The sequence below is a fragment of the Macrotis lagotis genome, chromosome 8 (genome assembly GCF_037893015.1).
Source record: "Macrotis lagotis isolate mMagLag1 chromosome 8, bilby.v1.9.chrom.fasta, whole genome shotgun sequence".
In the NCBI taxonomy this organism is placed as follows: Eukaryota; Metazoa; Chordata; class Mammalia; order Peramelemorphia; family Peramelidae; genus Macrotis; species Macrotis lagotis.
The window spans coordinates 188,508,026-188,528,672 of record NC_133665.1 but is presented as its reverse complement, the minus strand read 5'-3'; the positions used below and the strand labels follow the sequence as shown (position 1 = coordinate 188,528,672).

The window sequence follows — 20,647 nt, the reverse complement described above, 5'->3', positions numbered from 1 at the left end:
CAATCAAATTGTTGTTGAGCTCTTTCCTAATGACATGAGTGATGAGCTTACATTGTATACTTTGTCTGCATGAGATCAGAGGGCCCCTGCCAGTGAGCCCTGAGTGTCTACCTGACCTATTTTCATAATAATAACATTGAGCTTTGGGATATCTCTGATCTTTGGGAGGCTAAATCTCAATGAGAGTTCAGGCAACTCCTTCCAGCTCAGTTATTGCAAAGGAGCATCCAAAGTGGAGCCAATGAAAAGCCTTTGAGTTGAAGAAGATAGGAGGATGTCATCATTTCCAATAAAACTGACATATGGGTGTGGGGAACGGACCAAAATTAGCAACTATTTTTCCTTTGATTTATTCACCAAGATAACTCCTAAATTATACTTCCTTGTTTTTTGCTGCTTAGTGAGAGAATTGTATGGCCAAGCCCATCTCTTACAGGCCTCCTACAAGGCACACATTTACTATTGGGGGCATTTCCAAACACTAGTACCTTGTGTGATTCTGACCCAGGAATAACTGCAACTCTTGATGCCGGAGAAATAAACATAGACAAAGAGGAAATACAAAAACATGACTGAACGCACATCCAGAGAAGGGAGTTGACCTGATCATTTTTGTTTAAGATCTGGTTGGCAGTGATTGCTCTTTGCCTTTGTTACTTTAACTGATTAAATTTGAGCAAAAGAACAAGCTGAATTTGAGGTCTTATGGATCCTAACATAAAGGTCTGACCAAATCACTCCCCTGATCCAGAAGTGTCAATGGCTGCCTATTGTCTCTCACAGAAAATCTAGCACCAACCTGTCTTTTCTTGCAAATTACTATGCCTCCCTCTCTCTACATTCTAGGCCAAATGACTCCCTGGTCTACACCTTTCTTGATCACCTTTCCAGCTGTTGTAGGCTCACCACCTTCTAAAGTTACTTTGCACATATTTTAGATGACTTTGTGTATGCACATCTTGTATCAGACTAGAAGAATAAAAGTCCAGTGAAAGCATCCTTGTAGTCCCAGTGCCTACCACCCAGCCTGGTCAGTGCTTAATAATGATTTATTTGGTTGGATTGAATTGGTTCTTTGGTCCCATTAATTTGGGTAGTCCCTTTCCTGGTGTGATTAGCAATCCCTTCAGGTCTTCCCATCCTATGGGATTCTTGTCTGAGGTATTCTGAAAATCCCCCATAGAGGAGAAATTTAATGCACCAAAGCCTTTTCCTTAATACTTTTTAAAAATTTTATTTATTTTATTTTTAATTTATTGAATAAAATAAGCTTTTCTATAATACAGTATAATAAAAAGATCATTGTAATCTATTATATACAACTTACTATTCCTTCTAAATATATAATAAAGTTATCCTATACATTTCTTTTTTCCCTTTTTTGTATCTCCTTCCCCTACCCTACCCCCACTTGTTACTAGAACTTGGAACTTGGTTCTTGGAACATTTAATGCAACACAGATACTAGAGGAGCCCTCTGGTCACTTGTCAGGGCATCCATTCCTCACTCTAGGCTTGGGAAGCCATGCATGGCCATGTAAGCAGGGAAGCCTGAGCCAAACCAATTCTTGATATCAATTTCAAGTCCCTGACATTTTCCTTAACAGAATGAAGTTCCTGAGCCAAAGAAAGAAGAGTCTTTGCTTGATCTGGACTTCGATCCTTTCAAGCCGGACATTACACCAGTGGGATCAGCAGGAATCACCCATTCGCCCATGTCTCAGGTAGGGGATTTGTTTTTAGAGGAGAAGGAAGAAGAAGGTTGTGGAGTTAGCAAGTTCAGACACCCATTTATCACTTCTTAGCTAACAAGGACCATGATTGGTCAATTTATAAATAGGATTTTGTTCTTTCCAGGTCCCATTATCTACCCCACCCCTACCCCAGGCTACCCTTCCCCCCACTATGGATCTCTTTTTCCTAAGGGGAAGGTGAACAAAGAGAAACCATCTACATATCCCCAAACCATTATATCCTGTTGGTTTTCTCATTCTGCAAAAGTTCCTTTAAGCTAGAAATGTACTGTAGTGGATAGAGGCCTGGGTTACAAATAAAAAGACTCCAGGTTTAAGTCATTCCTTTAAGACAAACTGGCTGTGTTTTCATGGGTGAGTAACTTTGCCTCTCAGGGACCTCTCCTAGCTCCTCTCCAAGACCTATATTGCTGAAAAGTTGACAACCTGAATTGGTAGAGGGATTTTCTTTCCCTGGGAATTCTCTTTACCTATGAAATTCCAAGTCTTTTCTCTGTCCTTATAGCTAATCTCTCCTATTCCTGACTGTTTAGGGATGATTTATTTGAAACAACTAGAACACAGGGCAGAGACAGAACCATGTTTGGGAATCAATACCTTTGACCCTAGTGACTTGAATCCCCCTTCCCATAAGCCATTGTCTTCTCCCTTCTTCGCCTAGAAGGCAACTGTCTCTGAGAGAGCTATGGCCCACTTACTTTGCTGTTTTCTTCACCCCCAATCGCTTTTCTAGTTCAACCATGATGGATTCAGTGTGTCTTTAAGGCTCTTAGTTGTAGTTCTCTCTCTTCCTTGATCCTTGCCAGAGAACGATTTTCTAGGGATCTGAACCCTTTCTTAGCTATCAGAATAAAGAAAAAAGAAATGGAGGACTGGTTCATCCAAAATAACAGATCTTTTTTTTTTAATTTATCTTACCCTAAATTATATTTGAAGAAATATACTCAAGTGTAGATCTATCTGTAGGGACTTATTTTAAACCAAAGAATTGAGCCCTTCTGGAAAAACTAAGAGATGCTAATATGCTTCTCCTCTCAACTTGAAGTCTTGGCTTTTCCTTGCAGTCACAGTCCCTCACTGTGAAGTCTTCTTGGCTTTTCCCTCACAAGTAGAGATGCCTTTCTTGGGTATTGTACTAAAGAGAAATATCCCATGTGGGCTTCTAAATAATTTCCCTGCTCAATGCAAAGGAAGGATGGAAAGAGTGTAAGACATCAATGAGCATGTAATTTAGCAAAGTAATTTTGGCCAGCATGCCTAAACAGAATTGGGAGTTGACTTAATATATACCCCATGCCTTTCTTATTTAGGAAATTATTGTTTCAGTAGAGATTGTATCCAGGTGGCATGACATCTCCTTGGGCTTTTTTCTCTGTCTAAAGCTCTATTGAGTCAGGGATTCCAGGACAGTTCCAAAGTGGGTTCAGAGATGCTACAAGGGTGATTTTCATAGCACTTTTGTTGACTGCTTGGATCAGGGGAATCACTTCTTTTTTCCTATCAATCCTTAGTTGGAACAGGACACAAAATGGTGCTTTCTCACCTTTGGATTCCATAAAAGCTTTTTTTCTTTATGTAAGTGCCCTCTGCTGATTCTTCTACTCTAATTCCAACTGGTCTAAATAAGCAGTAAAAGAGACTCCACTGAAGTAAAACAAAGGACAGTAACCACAGAATTGCCCTCTTATTTCCTGCTTATGAGGACTTCGATTCAAGCATCTCTACCATGTTTTACAATAATGGATCTGTAATCTCTGCAGAGACTTTTCTATTCCATCTTTATGGCTGAACTCTAGGCAGACATCTGTTTCCTTTTTTAAGGAAAGAATGAAGTTTTGTAATCCCAAGACACTGTCCTATTTTCTTCATTATGTGAGCATAGTTTCCCATCCCCCATTTAAATTAAACTCCACCCATCCCTTTTCCTCAGAAATTGGGATTAATATTCCTACTAACAGAGCTCTCCATCTTGGGATCTTGGCCTTCTGTCCCCAATAGTAAGTCCATCCTTTAATGATGCCTAGGACTGATAGACAGGGTATCAAATGGCCTTTTTCTCTAAAGAAAACGATGAGTATTATAAGCTTAGTTAACCCATGAGCTCTTATGCAATATAAATATTAAGACATTGTGTCCTGGGGAAATAGAAATGGTCCTTATGTTTTGTAGATGGAGCTTCATTCAGACAGAATTTTTAGTTAAATGGAGTTTGAAATTTTCCAGTCTATGCTGTTGTCTTTAGTAAAGGTCAGAGGTGTCAGAATGTGAGAAAGTACTAAGACTGGTCATCTTAGACACTTCAGTGTGCTAGGGATTGGAAAATAGGAATAAACTAGGATCCAAGCCCTGGAGTTTTCACCTTAGACTCAGATAAGTTCACTGAATTATAGAGTCATTGCTAGAAAGGACCATAAAGAGCCTTGACTTCATATTCCTCACCTTTCAGATAAGAAAACTGAGGCCCAGAAAAGTTAAGACAATGAGCTACTATCTGAGGTAGGATTCAAACCCAGGTCTTGATGATAGCAGATCCAAGTGCTCTAGTCACTGTATTATATTCTCTCCAAAGTGAATTTCTTGATCTTGGCATTTGAAAATGAGGGCACTAAAGTAATGGAGGCCAAAGTGTCCTTCTGAGTTTTCTCCTCTGCTAGTTGACTTTAACATTTCATTAGGAATACAAGAAATCTCTCCCACAGACCACAGACTCAGATGGCCAGGTGCTGACCCTGGTGCTGAACCTCAGACACATAATGCCTAGAAAAAGCCATCCCTTTCATGATTCCCCAAACCCTTGACTCCCCACTCAAAGTGAAGGGTGACACCCTGAACTTTGTGGATAAAGATTTTTAGAAGTCCACTAATATAATGTAAGGTCTTATAGGGAAATTCTACAATTACCCTTTAATTAGAAGAACTGAATGTAACTTGAGGCTTTAAAGCAGAAGTTAAATTGAACAATGTCATCTTTTTGGAAATATTGGAAAAAGAATGGTGAACTGAATTTCATATAATAGAGAGTGGTTCAAGCTAACAGCCCTTCTTTCCTCTTCCTCTGCTAAGTTGCCTTCCTATTGCACAGGACAGAAAGTAATATGGAAAGGAACTTCAAGGATCATCTTGCCCTCCCTTTCCTCTACCACAGAGCTGGAAAGTGGCCATCCAGGCTCTGCGTCCCATGTGGGAGAACTCACTTCCCTTCTGAGTAGCCCTTTCATCTGATCTAATTCTCTTTATTAAGAGAATTTGCTTTTCCATGTTATCCTGTTCTTCCTACTGAAAAATCTCTCCTGGTTCCACATTTTCCACCAAATAAAATCCAAATTCTAATTTGTTATTCAAGGAACCCACATGATCTGACTCCAAGCTAGTCCCCCATCTTATTCTCTGGGGGCTGCAGTCCAACTGGAATAGTGGCCATTCCTCATACCATCTGCCTTCTACTGTTTCTATACTTTGAGGATCAGAGCTCTTCTGTCTTTCCTCTGCCTCCTTCATCCAGGCTCAGCTCAGATGTGACCTCCCCCATGAAGCCTTCCCTGAACCTCCCAACTAGAGATTACCTCCTCCCTGCCTCTCTGGGTCAGGTTGTCTGTACACAGAAATTCCAATCTATGTTTTAACTCCTTGAGGGAAGGGACTAGTTCACTTCTGTCTTCATAATCTCAGCAGCAAGTATAGTGACTGACCTATCATAAACACTTCATAAATACTTGCTGGTTGACTAATTGCATTACTATGGATTGTAAATTCAGATGATGTGCCCGGTTCAGGTTTGTGCTTTAAGTGCCTAAGGTAGAATAAGGAAGGGTTGTGGTGCTGAATTCAATGAGATTTGCTCTTCTTCAGGGCAGATATGCAAAGCTTCATTATCCATACTCTTTTCTTACTTTGAAGTTTTGATATGACACAATGAATAAAGCAATTCCCCCACCCACAACCCCTTGGAGAAGCCCAGTGGCTGCTTGACAAGGAGCCCTTTGATCCAGTCATCCCCATATTCTCTGTTTTAAGTGAATTGACATTTCTTTTTTTTTTCTTTTTAGACATTGCCCTGGGACTTGTGGACGGTAAGACTTTTACTAAGGATTGTGTATGCGGCTACCTGTGGGTCACTAGAGAATCTGTAATATTTGAAATTCTCCAAATTTTTATGCAAGGAAAGTAAAAAAATATGTTTTAGATTGCCAATTTGATATATCCAGATCCATTATCAGAATGCTTAAGGTATACTATTTCGGGGGGGGGGGGGCTGCCATTTATTCAACTCATTGACCATATTAACTTTTTTTGTTTTCTCTTATTTTTGTTTTTATGAGGCAATAAATTGTGACTTGCCTGTGGTTACACAACTAGTAAATATCAAGTGTCTGAGGTCAGATTTGAACTCAGATCTTCCTGAGTTCAGGGCTGGTGCTCTATTCACTGTACCAATTAGCTGCCCCTCAAGTATTTTTTTTTATTGTTTTGAATCTAGATCTATGATTTTATCCATGTAGGCAGGGGGATCCCCAGTGTGTAAACTCCTGCCTTGACCTCATCTCAGCCTTTGGGAACTGACACTTGTGTTTCTTATACAGAAAGTGTCAGAGTCAGGACTTCTTGACTCAAAGGCCAGCTCTCTGAGGACTGGGTCTTAAGAGGCCCAGGCTTAGCTTGGAGGGCAATGGTCTTGGGTCAAAAAGGTTTCCAGATGCTCAGGAAGATGGGAAGAATAGAAAATCTAGGCTCACTCGACATAGTAACTACAATAGATAATAATGATAGCATGGTTAGGGTTAATCCCAACAATAAAACCAGTCCTTCTGGGTTTACTCCATTGGATTCTCCCAATAGTCTTATGAGATAACTGCTATTAAGCATCCCCCTTTCACACATTGGAAAGCTTGGCTAAAATACAGTGACTTTGCAAGGATCACATAACTAGAAAGTATCTCGGGCAGCATTGAAACTTAAACTGCCCTCACTCCAAATCTGACTGTTTCTTCTTTATGCCACTGAGAAGTCTAGAACATAGGGGTTAGAGTCTGGACACCTAAGTTTTGTGCATCTTGTCATGACTCTAAGTTGACATAGTGATACCCAGGGGTGATGAGGTGAGATGAGAGGCCTCCCTCTTCAACTCTGGCTTCAGAATGAAGATGAAAAATGTTTAAAATGGAGGTTGCTTGGCATTCAAAGTAATTGATGTCCCATTATCTTCTAGAACCAGGGGGTTCTTCATCTTTTTTGTGCATTCTTGACCCTTTGTCATCAGTCAGCAGTCAAGTTAGACTCTGCCCTTCTTAGATCATTTTGTAAATTCATAAAATACATAGAATTGCAAAAGTAATCACTTACACTGAAATGTAGTGACCAAAGTATTAAAAAAATAGTAAAAAATTCAGAGATCTCAGGGTAAGACCATGAATCCTGGACACATTTTGATGTTCTTCCATAGGATATGCACATCTTCCTGTCTAATATTTTTAAATGGAGGAAAAATGTTATACCTAAAAGATGAGATCATTCACAAGCCTGGTGCTTCCAACTTATTGCTACAGGCTTGTAAAGATGACTTTCACTGCCAAGACAGCTAATGGTGAAGGTCATTTCCTGCTGACTTATCCAGGGAAGGAGAGTAGAACAGGGAATCGACCTGGATGTTGAATCAGACACCTAGGTCCAAATCTCCACCTCTGTCTCTTACTTGCTATTTGATCATGAGTCACAAGATCATTTAATCTCTCGGAACCTCACCTAAAAATTGGCATAATAATAATTGTTCTTCAGACGGTTGTAAGGAAAGCATCTTTGTCAAGGAGATAATTCTTTATCTGTGAGATCTGCTATTCAGTTCACTCAGGCCTCCCAGGGAGACTCAAAACTGAGAGCTGCTTTTTAAGCCCAGGTCAGACAGACAACTAGTAGCTGATGATTGCTGAAATGGAGATGCCCCTTCACATCAAAGATCATGTTGCTAATTGTTCCTCCAGTTAAAGCAAAGATTGTGTCCACTTGATAAGCTACCTTTGAAGTCACCCTGGTTTTAAAAGTGATACTTCTGTCCCCTTTCATCAAGCAAAGATACCATGGGGCTAAATGGGTAAGTGCCCTTACTCCTAGGCACACAAGCTCCAGCTTCCAACTGGGCAAGACTTTGGTGCCACCTTTTATGTGAGACCTTTTCTGACCATCCCCTCCCCTTTACTCAACCTTGTTAGCTATCTCTCCTCAAATTTAATCTGTATTTTCTTTATTTTGGACTACCTGTAAAAGTGTTGTTTCTCTTCATTAGAAGGGAAGTTCCTGAAAGGCAGGGGGTTTCACTTGGGTCTTTGTATCCCCAGAGTCACGCATGGTTTCGGGTACACAACAGGCCCTTTATCACACTTTGGTGCCTCGAATCTGTCATTCCCAGCTGTTGTCTTTGCCCTATCTTCTCTTGCCTCATGTGTCTGATTTTCTTCCCCACAGACAAGCACTGACCTGGCCCAGCCGGTAGGTTGACTTTCTGAAATTTCTCACTTTGATGTAGTGATGGGTGTGCGTGCTTGTGTTTTCGTCCCTTCCAAAAACTAGCAGCTTTTCTCATGGCCTTGCCAGGTGCCCCCGTAGTCTGAGGCACCTTCACTGAGGCCCTCACTAGCTTCTCCTTCGCATTGACGTGGCCGTGCTGACATTGACCTCTGTTTTTCTCACCCATTCTTGCCATGACCAAATTCATCTTACTTTGTTTTTTCCCCCTTTGCTCTTCTGCCTGCTCTAAAGCCTGATGCTTCAAAAAGCCTTTCCTTGTGTAACCTGATCATGGAGGAAACTCCAGACCTTGGGTCAGCTGAAGATATCCCCGACCCCCAAAGTGACCTAGGGTCATTCATCTGGGGCCTAGATCTTAGCACAGACAGTGTCAGCCAGGAGGTTACAGCAGGTGATTCTGGAGAGGAATCCCTACATGAGACTGGGGCAGAGCAGAGCATGGCATTACCCATTGAAGCATTGCCTCCTGACATCATGGAGAGCGATCATCGGTCATGGTCATCTGTCCCAGAAGAGGCTGAGGCAGAAGCTAGATTTCCCATGGATCTGAGTCTAGAGATGGAACAACCTTCTGCAGCTTCACTACACTCGGAGATTCCAGTTGTGGTAACTGGAGGCCTTCAAGAAGAAATCCAAGGTGTGGAACGGTCAAAGAAGGAGGAAGAGAAGATGAAAGAATCCATGTGGGAAAACTTGGAGACATGTGAAAAGGTAGACACTAGTGCTATTAGCTCACAAGGAATAGAAGGTGCAGAGGAAAGTGAAGAGGAAGCTTGGGAAAGTCAAGGAAGCAGAGACACCCAGAAGTTCAAGACAGGAGAAAAGGGAGGCCAGGAAACATTCAGAATCAAAGAGGAGGACTTTATTTGTGTGATGGGAGGCTCCTCAGGGGAAAATCCTTCTGAGGAAAGGGAAAACAGAGACAAAGAATTAACAGGAGTAGATTCCCCATGTGTATCTAGAAGTGAGGTCCAAGGGTTAACTACTGAGGTGCCACTAATAATTAATCAGTGTAAAATTGTCAAGGACCTTGAAATTAAAATTGAGAATGCCTTAGGAATCAGCAAGGAAGAACACCAGACAGAGCATATAACAAATGTTGAGGGGACCAACACCATAGGATGGACTTTAGCTATGGAGGAAGGACTAATCATTTCTGCAGGTTTCCCTGATCTAGAGAAGAAAGATCACTCAGTCCAAGACCCTAGGGGTCTGGTAGCCATTCGCTGTGATGCTGGGCTGAGCAGTGCAGAGGAGATAGCCCAAGAACATGAAGGCAGCCATGTCAGCATACTCCAAAATGCCGACATCATTGATGATACTAAAGCTGCCTTCATCCCCATCAAGGATGAAGTGGCTCTGCCCATCCTAACTCAGTCTGCCTCTTCTAACAGTACTGTGACCAAAAGTAGTAATAAGGTATGTTCAGGCCAAGCAGAAGATTCATTGGGGGAAGGGATTGGACCTACAGATACTCAAGAAAGTGGAAATAGGATTAGCAAACCAGGAGACTCAGAGGCAGATCCTTGGGGGATAGACACAAATCAGATTTGGCTGCCCAACTGGGACCCAACTGTGAACAATGAGGATTCCTGGGACTTCAGTGGTCTGCCAGATGGTCCAAAGAATGGCTTGGACAATTGGCCTGAATTTCTTAATCAGTGGCCCAGCCAAGACAAGGGAGGTTCCAGTAGTTTCTGGGAAGATACAGGCCTAGATGCCAACAAGAGGACATTGGAGGCTCATTTGAAAGCAGGGTTATCTGGGGAACAGGCCAGCATGAGTGTCTATCAGCAAAGCCAGGATTTAGCAAGACCCATGGTTCTGTTCCACGTGGGCATCTCCCCAAATGCTAGCACGGAGAGTTCAAATAGTCCTAAAGACAGTGAGACCACCAACTCAGACTTATCTGAAGATGAGATTGCTAACCGGAGATATGGAGTGTTGTACCAAGAAGTAGAGGCTGAGAGAGAAGAGGTACCTACCCCAGTGTGTAGTCTAGCCTAGCCTGAGATCCCTGTAGGCTGTTACCTTGTGTCTTCTACACGCCCATGGTCCCTGCCTTCCTTTTCTGAGTGAGCCCTTGCTGATCTCCTTGATAAACTACCCTCTATCCTCTGAACTCTGTGCCACCTGGCCATACAAATAGGTTGACCAAAAAAAGGATAGTTGTTAGAAATAGTTCTGGTCCGGGTCCCCATCCCAGGTTCCAAGTAAAGAGATGACTGAGTGTTTGCCTTCCAAGCTGTCTTGCCATGAGCTGAACAGACATGATTCCTAGCAAAAGAGATTTACAACAAGTTCATAGCTCTTCTCTCCTCTAAGCTCTTCTTTTGACAGAAGAAGAAACTGAGACCCAAAAAGGATAAGTGGTTTCCTTAATATCACACAAGTGTAATGGAAGAGCTTAGTTTGAATTCAGATACTTAAATCAGGTTCTCCACCCACTGCTTTTGTTTCTGCTCTGTATTTAGTGCCCTCAAGGTACTTACAGTCCAGGAATTCACGAATAATTTAAATTCACCCAAAGACAAACTGGGAAAATCTCACTCTAGGTAAAATCCTAACATTGTTGGTTGGAAAAAGCAAGGAAATCTCTTCTGACAATGACTAGAACAATGATGACTTTGTCCTGAAAGTGGAGGGTCCCCAAGTTTCAGCTTGGAGGCCCTTAGGTCTGTCCCACCATTGCTGAGGGAGGGAATCTTTGAGAATAATGAAATAGCCACCAGAAATTACTAGAGAGAGCTTTGGACCTTTTTTTGTCAGCAGCCTATTGGATGTGTTCCCTTTTGGCCTATTCCATATCATAAGTACTCTCACTCATGACCTTTGCCCTTTCTCTCCATTTTGGTTTCATCTGTGATGTGTTGTTGTCTCTTCCATGTCCATACCCAAAACTATATGCATGTTAACAAGGATTGTGAAGTCTTAACAAGTAAAACATTTTGGTTTCTACTTCTGCTTAGGCATCCACTGGTACCTTCAATGGATTCACCCAGGTAAGAAATAAATGAGTTTGAGAGTTACTCTGGGCTAGCAATGCCTGAATTATGCATAGATGGGTCTCCAAGTGAATAGATCTGATGCCCCTTCTTTCAGTTAAGATGCAGATCATAAATGCTAAACTCTGAAGACTTGAAGCTTGATGGATTCTTGGAGGTCACAGTGACTGACTCCCCCATTTATAGATGAGAATACAGAGACCCAGGAAGATTGTGACTTGCTTAAGATCATCTAGGAAATAAGTACATGAAATGATCCCTTAGGCTTCAAGGCTTACCAAGTTCTATTCTCAAAAGAAAGAAAGGGGGCTGCTATTAGGTGACTCAAGGCAGGAGAAAAAAAGGGGGGGGGGAGGATTTTCAGGAAGGCGCTGGCAAAATTTGAGAAGGAATTCCTCCCTGAAGCTCACTGCAAAAGAATGGAAACAACAAAATAATAACATAATAGCCAGGGAAGTGACAGTGCCACTGTTCTCTGCCCTGCTTGGACCAGAATAGAGAACTATATGTTTTATGAAGGACACTGAAAAACTGGGAAGTGAAGGGCTTTGATTCCATTTCATATGAATATCATTTGAAAGAACTGAGACCATTTAACCTGGAACATCCTTGATTTAGGAGACAAAGGAAGGAACCTTAGGTATTAGTCTGAGTCTCATGGAGGGTGATCAGAGTTGGGCTTCTTGACCCCAAAGGCATTATGAATAGAAACCATGGGAACAAGCAACAAAACTGTCAACTTAGGTGTCATAGCAAGAAAGAAATGTTTAGAGCTGGCCCTGCCACGATGGTGTGGGCTGCCTCAGTAAGCAGAGGCCAGACGGCAACTTCTACAGGAGCAGACACAGTATGCTAGTCCCAATCAGAGTCCAGGATCTGGGACCTCCCTAGCATCTAGTAGATGCATCATGGTGGCTCTCAACAAGTGCCACAATGGGCCTCAGCAGGTGTGCAGAATGAAGCTGGCTCTGAAGAGAATGTATTTTTAGGCTTCTTTGTCTTCTTGTTATGTTGTTTCTTCAAATCCAGATGCATATTCAGTGCAAACACACAAGAGATTGTGGCTGAATCTGTTTTTCCCCAGACAGACTTTTTTTTTTAATTTAAATTTAGAAGATTTCTAATTACAGCCATTAAGGTGACATTATTTAAATGTTCTGTTGGGGAGTTTTCAAAATGCCAATGATTTAAGAGCTCCCTTTTTTCCCAATGCCCTACCTCAGGACACTTCTCTCTTCACCATGCCTGCCAGTCAGACTGTACTGGAAACCTCGGTAAGTAGACCTGGTTTGTAGACAAATGAATCACCTCAGCCTCTTCCTTATTTCTCTTCCACTTCTGCCGACAACTCACTCTCTCAGGGATAGAGATTCTCAGGGACCTCTCTTCTCAACAACCTGGGAAAGGTTGTTGCTCTGAATAATCAACCTGGCTGGCCCTAGGCATTTGTAGAACATGGATTTTAAACATGAGTCAGTGAACTTGGATGGGAAAAGTGTCTTGACTTTATTTCACAATCACTGGTGTCTTTGGTAATCCTATGCATTTGGTCTGATGCGCTTCAAACCCTTTTTCTATATAGATTCTGTATTGACATAAATTAATACTGTCAGAATCCTCAGAGGCCACCAGATCCAAGTCTCTCATTTTTACCAGGGTTGAGTGGCTCGCCTAGAGGCAGCTGCAACTTGTTTGTGTAGGAGGCAGGATCAAAACTCAGGTCTTCCTGACTCCAAGCCCTACATTGTAGGCTCTGGGCCAGTTAGGAACCTGTCTGGCTATCTTTCATGTCCCATGTGCACTGTCCCATTTATATGGAGTACTGTTTTTATAATGTTTGCTTTTTTCAGTTGGAGATACTGCTTTTCCATAAGGACATCCCATCTTCACCTATTTTGGCATCTCCTGTTGGACTTCTAGACTGGTCCTCCATAGCATTCATTCTGCTCTTGGTCATTTAAAACAGAGATTTCAGAACAGGTTCCCACATGCAGCTTTCCTTGTAAATTGACCCTCTCTGGAAATTTGTGCCCTTTGTTCTCAGGAAAATCACAGAAAGGGGGATCTATTTTGTAGCATGTTCACCAAATGAGTATTGATGGAAGCTCAAAGGAACCCAAAGCTCTTGATATAAGTGGGAAAGCCATGTACCTACATAATGGAGATACACTAGAAAGTCCATTGGTCTCAAGTTTGGAGAATTCACCAAAGCTGGTCAGATGGAGGACACCATTAACCTTAATGGTCAAACATGCCTTGGTGATTTGGGTTCACTTTTCCTATTTTCTCTTTCTCCTAACCCACCCCTCTAAATAAAATCAAACAAAGGCTGAGTCGGAAGAAGTGCCCCCCTCAGAACCCAAAGCTGAGGAGCCCTTGGCTGGAGCTCCTTCTGAGGTCCAAGACATCCAGCCTAGTGAGGCAGCAGAGGAGGCTGAGGTGAGTGTCAGCTTCCACTCCCACCCATCCATGTCCTCCTCACCTCCCCACCTCTGGTCATGTCTTCATTTATCATTCATCTCCCATGCCATCCTCACTGTTTACATCACTGCGGACAGCAACTTCCACCATGAATATCCCAATGGAGAGAGAGTTCAAGTAGGTTTTGTTATATCCTTGACCTTTTCACTCCCTTCCATTCCATATCCCTCATTCATTCGCAGACCAATGGCCCTGATTTTTCAAGTAAAGGCATACAAGCTACTGGAAAAGAGCTGCTGTTCTGTTCAAGTAGTCACAGACCTGACTTCTTGGATAAAGTTCTCTGTGTCATTAACACATTTTATCAGATAAGATGTGTCTTGAGGTCAAATGGTTCTTAGGGGTTGTGTGTGTGTGTGTGTGTGTGTGAGAGAGAGAGAGAGAGAGAGAGAGAGAGAGAGAGAGAGAGAGAGAGAGAGAGAAAGAAAAAAGAGAAGAGAGATTTTGCTAGAAGCCTGATGAAGTTTCTCAGAATAATGATTTTAATATATAAAAAATACATAGGATTACAAAATAAATCAATTATATTGAATAGTTATCAAAATGTTAAGAAAAAAGATATTTATAGATGCCAGTAGAACTCCTATGTGTAGATCATTCTATAGATTGAACCTGTGATTTCACTGGGATAAGGTACTCCTGGTTTAAAAAAACTTCCTAAGCCAATGCAGGCCAGTACTTTCTGTGTCATTTCTAATCTTAGATAGCTTCCCAGAGCAATGGGATGATGAGTGATTTGCTTCAAGTCAGAAACATGATTTGAACCCAGGTCTTTTGTGGGGGTTTTTTGGTGGATGTGTGTGTGTGATTTTGCAAGGCAATGGGATTAAATGACTTACCCAAGGTCACACAGCTAGGTAATTATTAAGTATTTGAGGCAGGAATTGAACTCAGGTCCTCCTGACTCCAGGACCGGTGTTCTATCCACTGTGCCACCTAGCCGCCCCTGAATGCAGGTCTTCTTGACTCCAAAACTGGCTCTCTAGTCAGTAATACTAAGGTTCCTCTAAACCAAACTCTACACAGTCTAGATGCCTGCTCCTAGTGAACCCATTTTCTAGTGGGTCATATCAAGATTACCCTGGTCAGTGGAAAAATAGCTTTGACCCCAAAGTACAAAAATAGTGAATTATGAACACATGCACAGTTGTGCTATTATTTGCTGCCAATGCAAGTCTAATCTGTCCACGTTGGCTGGTGTAACATGTGACTGGAAAACATGATTGAAAGTGGAAGGGGAGATGCTGAACAGACATGAACTTGACAGTGGCACACATGAAAATCGTGGAATAATACTAAGGAAAATTGACTTACAGATCCAATAGGGATTGAGACTAATTTATTCACAGAATACAGAATAAGGTCTCTGAAAAATTTCAATCAGTGTGCCCTTTGCTACAGGCTTCCACAAGAAATCACACAAATAGGGAAAAAATCTCCTTATAACTCAAAATAACATTTTTTTTGCGATTAGATAACAAGAGAATCGAAAGTTTGTGCTGTATTTAATGCCTTAGGTCATCTTTTCAAAAGGTAGTTAGACCATCTGTCAAATCTGCCATTTATTAATAGACTGGAAGGATAAAGTCATGTAAATAATGAAGTGATGGTAGGAGGATTGGCGAGAGGAAAGCAGAATGCATCTGTCCTATTTTTGTCTGAATTATTTCCATTGGCTCCTATGCTGGTTGGGAAGAAAGAAAGTCCACATGTTCTATTTGACTAGCCCTTTGGTATCAGATGCTGCCATCTTCCCTTCTTCGGCTTGGTCTCACAGAGAAACGATGAGTGCAATGATACAATAAGCCAAATTTAAGTTTGATGTCAGAAAAATCTTTCCATAATTGAATGAACTGTCTTCAAGAGGCAAGTTCTCCCTCGCTGAAAAGTCTTCAGAGATTCCATAACCCCTTAAAGGGGATTCTAACATTATTGAATCATGGACTTGGAGCTGGGATCAACCTTAAAAATCATTTAATTCAGCTTCAATAGATGAGAAAACTTAGGGCTAGAGAGATGAAGTGTCTTGTCCAAGGTCACACATAGATACTAACTAGGATTTGATCCCATTTTTGGATTGGGCCAGATATGATGCTAGAAGGATCTGACAGCGTCTCCCTCATTCTTCTCTCTCTAGCTCCTGCTTCCATCTTTAGCAGCCTCATCATGCTCTAATTTGACATTTCTGATTGCCTTATCAGAAGGTTTGATCTGACCTCCTCAAGGAGTAGACTTCATTATATGTCACCAGGACAATTGCATGTCAATTAAATCTCATTTTACAATTTTGTTATGGACTTAATAAAAGGGAAGACACAATAGAAAATGTGATTCTGTGACTCATCATGAAATTTGTTATACAAAAAAAAGAAGGTAGCAGGTGAAAGTTTTGTCTCATGTCAAATGTGATAGAGTCTGAAAGAAACGTGCTTCTGTTTTTGGTGGTCCTGCTCTTATCTTCTACTTTGCTAATGTTTGTCTACAGTGAGGGTTTCAGTTTCATCAGTGGATCTCCTTTTTTCCCATTTCTTGTATAAATGAATAAAAATGAATAAATAAAAAAGCATTAATGAGGTGCTTATAATACTCTGCTTTTAAACATCGGGAATCCAAAGAGAAAGGCAGACAAAATGCTTGCTGTCAAAGAACTCACATTCTAATATAATGAAAGAGGTTTTAACAATAAATCAGACGGTAAGAAGTTCCTGATCCTTAAGGTGAAGAGGCAAAGTAAATGACCAGATCTCTTCTTTCATGTAATGTTCTCTGACCTTGCATCATTTGGCAAAGCCAAGTATGTTGGTGTTGAGGACTTTCTTTTGAAGATTTTCAGTAGCTATGGTTGTTGAGAATGGTTGAGGGGGCGCTAAGTGGCACAGCGGATAGAGCACTGGCCCTGGAATCAGGAGGACCTGAGTTCAAATCTGATCTTAGACACCTAATAATTACCTAGCTGTGTGACCTTGGGCAAATCACTTAATCTGGTTGCTTGCAAAAAGCCGAAGAAAACTATTTAAAATCAAATAATGGTTGGACTAGAAACACTTTCAGTGGTCTTGGTGGTGAGGTGTGTGGGGGTAGATGAGAGGGAATGATTCAATTCTTGGGGTTCTCAAGCTTACCCATTCATTGGTGATAGTTAGTCAGTGGTTCAAGTAACCTCAAGATTTATTGTTAAGGCCAGTCTGGAAGCAAGGCTAATGGTCTGGGGAAGAGGAGAGAAGCACTTCCATTCCAAAGCCTCTTAGATTCAGCCATCTCTATTAGGTTCTGAAGGAAGGTGTTAGCTGAAAGGGTGGTGGTAGAGGTTGTGAAAAATATGCTATTAAAGGGATTGGTTTTCAGTTATGAATAAAAATAGATGGACTCAGAGTTCCCTCAGGGCTAAGATTCTCTGATTCTGTGAGGGAAGTTTGCAGTTCATAGGACTCCTTGCTTTTGCCTTTTCCCCTAGGTCTTATAAATACCACCACTAAGGCCAATAGTATGTCATTTATAAACCACTATAACAGTAGAGTCAGTAAACAGGACAGTCATTTATCTAAAGCAACTTAAGAGATAAATAGTTTTTGAGATAGTAACATAAAGAATGATGATTTATGTGGAATTATTTCATATTCTAGAGGCAGTAAGTGGCACAGTGTGCTGGATCTGGAATTAGGAGAACCTGAGTTCAAATCCAGTTGCTGATATTTATTAACTGGCTGACCCTTGGCAAATCATTTAATTCTGTTTGACTCAGTTTCCTCATATAAAATGAACTAGAGAAGGAAATGGCCAATCACTCCAGTATCTTTACCCACAAAGAATCAGACACAACTAATCATCATCGTATCAACAACAGCAAAGTTTATATCCTTTTATTTTGTTTTAGTGAATTTTTTTATTTGACTTTATGGGGTTTTCTAAGTAGACTCATATCATCTGCAAAACTTGATATTTTTAATTCTTCGTTGTCTCTATTCTATTTCTTTTTTCTTGTCTTATTGCTATAGTTGGCATTTCTAGTACCATATCTAATAGTAATGATGATACCAGACATCCTTACTTTACCCTTGGTCTTGCTGAAAAGAGCTCTAGCTTTTTTCAATTTTATGCCTAACGCTAATAGTTTTAGATATGAAAGTGGTCTTTCTTTGAGAACACTACCTTATTTTATTGATGAAACTGAATCCTCAAAATTCCCCAAATCTTAAAAGATCACATTCAAGAAGACTTGGCTTTGAAACTCATGAATTAAGCACTTATTCTGTCTTAGAACACACTGCTAAACCTAGCAGTTACAAAGAAAGACAAAAACCCACCTATCCTTAGAAGGGGCTTTCATTTCAGTGGATGCCTTACCTCACCAAAATGTTGCCAAACATTACATGAATATCATTATTATTACTATTATTATTATTTCTCAATTAAATGGTAGTCAATGGTGGTGCTTAGATTTGTACTGAGGCTCTCATCCTCCAAATCCATCACACTTCCACTGGACCAACCATCGTATGTGCTCTTTTCCTTTGCTTTGGGAGGCAAGCACCCTGGGGAAAAGAACTGTTTCTTTCTATCCCAATACTTGGAGCAATGCCTTACATGTAGTAGGTGCTTAATATATGCTTGCATAATAAAGACCAGAATGAGTGCAATAAGGGGACTGGAGATGCAGTAATGAGAAGGGAAGGGATGGACATGGTTAAAGGCACATTGTTTAATAATCCATATTTGGCATAATCTCCAGGACTTTTTAAAAATTGCACCAGAACTCCTTATAGATAATGACCTAAAGCAAGAAAAACATTTGCTCCATAGCTGTATCTTTTACAGATAAACTCAGACTTCATCCAAAAGTATAGCACTACTGGCCCCTTTTGTGAGACCTACAATATAGAATGTTAAATTTAGAGCCAAAAGGGACCTCAGACATTATCTATGACCACCCCTTCATTTTTACAAATGAGGAAATTAAGATCCGAGGTGGTTAAGTGACTTTTCAAGATCAAGCAGTAGGTGTCAGAGGCAGGATCTGAACCCATGTCGTTTTGTTTTGTTTTTACCTTAATAATATTTTTTCAATGACATGCAAAGATACTTTTCAACATTCATTTTCATAAGATTATGATTTCCAGACTTTTTTCCCTCCTTCCCTTCTCCATACCCAAAATAACAAGCAATCTGATACAGACTATCTGCAATCACGTTAAATATATTTCCACATTAGTCAAGAAAGAAGAATCAGAACAAAAGGGAAAAACCATGAGAAAGAAAAAAACAAAAAAGCATAAAAGTGAAAATAGTATACTTCAGTCTACTCTGTAGTTCTTTGTCTGGATGTGTTAGCATTTTCTATCACAGGTCTTTTGGAATGGTCTTTGATCATGGCATTGCTGAGAAGACTTATGTCTACCGTAGTTGATCATCACTGTTACTGTGTAAAATGTTCTCCTGGTTCTGCTCACTGACGTCAGCCTCGGTTTGTGTGAACCTTTCCAGGTTTTTCTGAAATCTGCTTGCTCCTCATTTCTTATAACACAATAGTATTCTAATACATTCATGTGGACCCTTTTCCTTTTTTTTTTTTAAGTTTTTTCAAGGCAATGGGGTTAAGTGGCTTGCCCAAGGCCACACAGCTAGTGTCTGAGTTCTGATTTGAACTCAGGTCTTCCTGACTCCAGGGCCGGTGCTCTATCCACTGCGCCCCCTAGCTGCCCCACTTTCCCCTTTTTTATGATCTCTTTGGGATACAGACACGAGCTATTATAGCTGAGTCAAAGGGTAGGCACAGTTTTATAAGCCCTTTGGGAGGTGTTCCAAACTGCTCTCCAGGATGGTTGGATTAGTTTACAATTCCTCCAACATTAGTATGAGGGTTCACCCAGGGCTCTTGCTCCTGGATCATAGTAAAACAGAGTTCCTACCCCAAATAGATGTAAAAGTCATAGAAGAAAAACTTGAAGAAAGGACTTTCAGTCCCCTCTCTGAACACTTTGCTTAGGAGTTGTGCTAATGTAATGCATACCCACTGGCTTTGCATGCCCATAATTGACTCCAATGTCATACACGGGATCAAAGATTGAGAGGTGAAAGGAATCTTGGAGGCCATCTAGTACAATGTTTGCATTTTAGAGATGAGGAGCCTGAGACTTCAGAAGGCTCCAATGCTTGCACAGGGCCATGCAGTATCTGAAAAAGAATCTGAAGCAGGCATACCCTCTCTCCACTCTGGATAGCACTCAATCTACCACAACAGGAAGCAGAGCCCTTCTGAAGACTTGGTTTCTCTTGGGACCAACAGTGTGACATTTAAAGAAACAATCGTTTCTGTCTGTTGACTCTTTTTACCTCCTACTCAACCAATCTTTGAAGGGTTTAAAGTGTGTTTGGGCTTAATTTCCTCAAATTAATGCTTACAAGTTTACATGCTTACAAATTCTTCTGAATTTCTTCTTCCAAAAGACCAAGCTATTTTACTCTCAATGATATAACATCACAGGGTAAAAATAGGTGATTCCTTTCAAAAGAAAAGACACATGAAATAATAAGGAACAAAATGGAAACTACAAGCCCTCAAGCAAAGGACTACTCCCACATCATTTGTTTTTGATGGAGGGGAAGAAAATCATGAATTCTTCCTGCCCCAAATCCTTTCTTCACTCTGAGTTGCAAGGAAAAGAAGAGAGGGTAGAAAGACTTTTGGGGGGGTGAAATTGTGATCTTTGGGGTTGGAGGTGTCTCTCAGTTCTGGACCCGAGGATCCTTCATGGAGATGAATGGCATAATCTCCAGGACTTTTTAAAAATTGCACCAGAACTCCTTATAGATAATGACCCAAAGCAAGAAAAACATTTGCTCCATAGTTGTATCTTTTACAGATAAACTCAGACTTCATCCAAAAGTATA

The 20,647-nt window shown here is 40.9% G+C and overlaps 1 protein-coding gene across 1 annotated transcript in view; it reads left to right on the top strand.

Moving 5' to 3' along the window:
- AMPH (amphiphysin) overlaps positions 1-20,647 on the top strand; it is a 103,321-nt gene that overhangs the window by 60,573 nt on the left and 22,101 nt on the right. The window contains exons 11-16 of the mRNA XM_074199208.1: positions 1,608-1,724; positions 5,801-5,824; positions 8,211-8,234; positions 11,243-11,275; positions 12,502-12,552; positions 13,607-13,717. Of these exons, the coding sequence (XP_074055309.1) occupies positions 1,608-1,724; positions 5,801-5,824; positions 8,211-8,234; positions 11,243-11,275; positions 12,502-12,552; positions 13,607-13,717 (360 nt within the window). The remainder of the gene's footprint in view (positions 1-1,607; positions 1,725-5,800; positions 5,825-8,210; positions 8,235-11,242; positions 11,276-12,501; positions 12,553-13,606; positions 13,718-20,647) is intronic.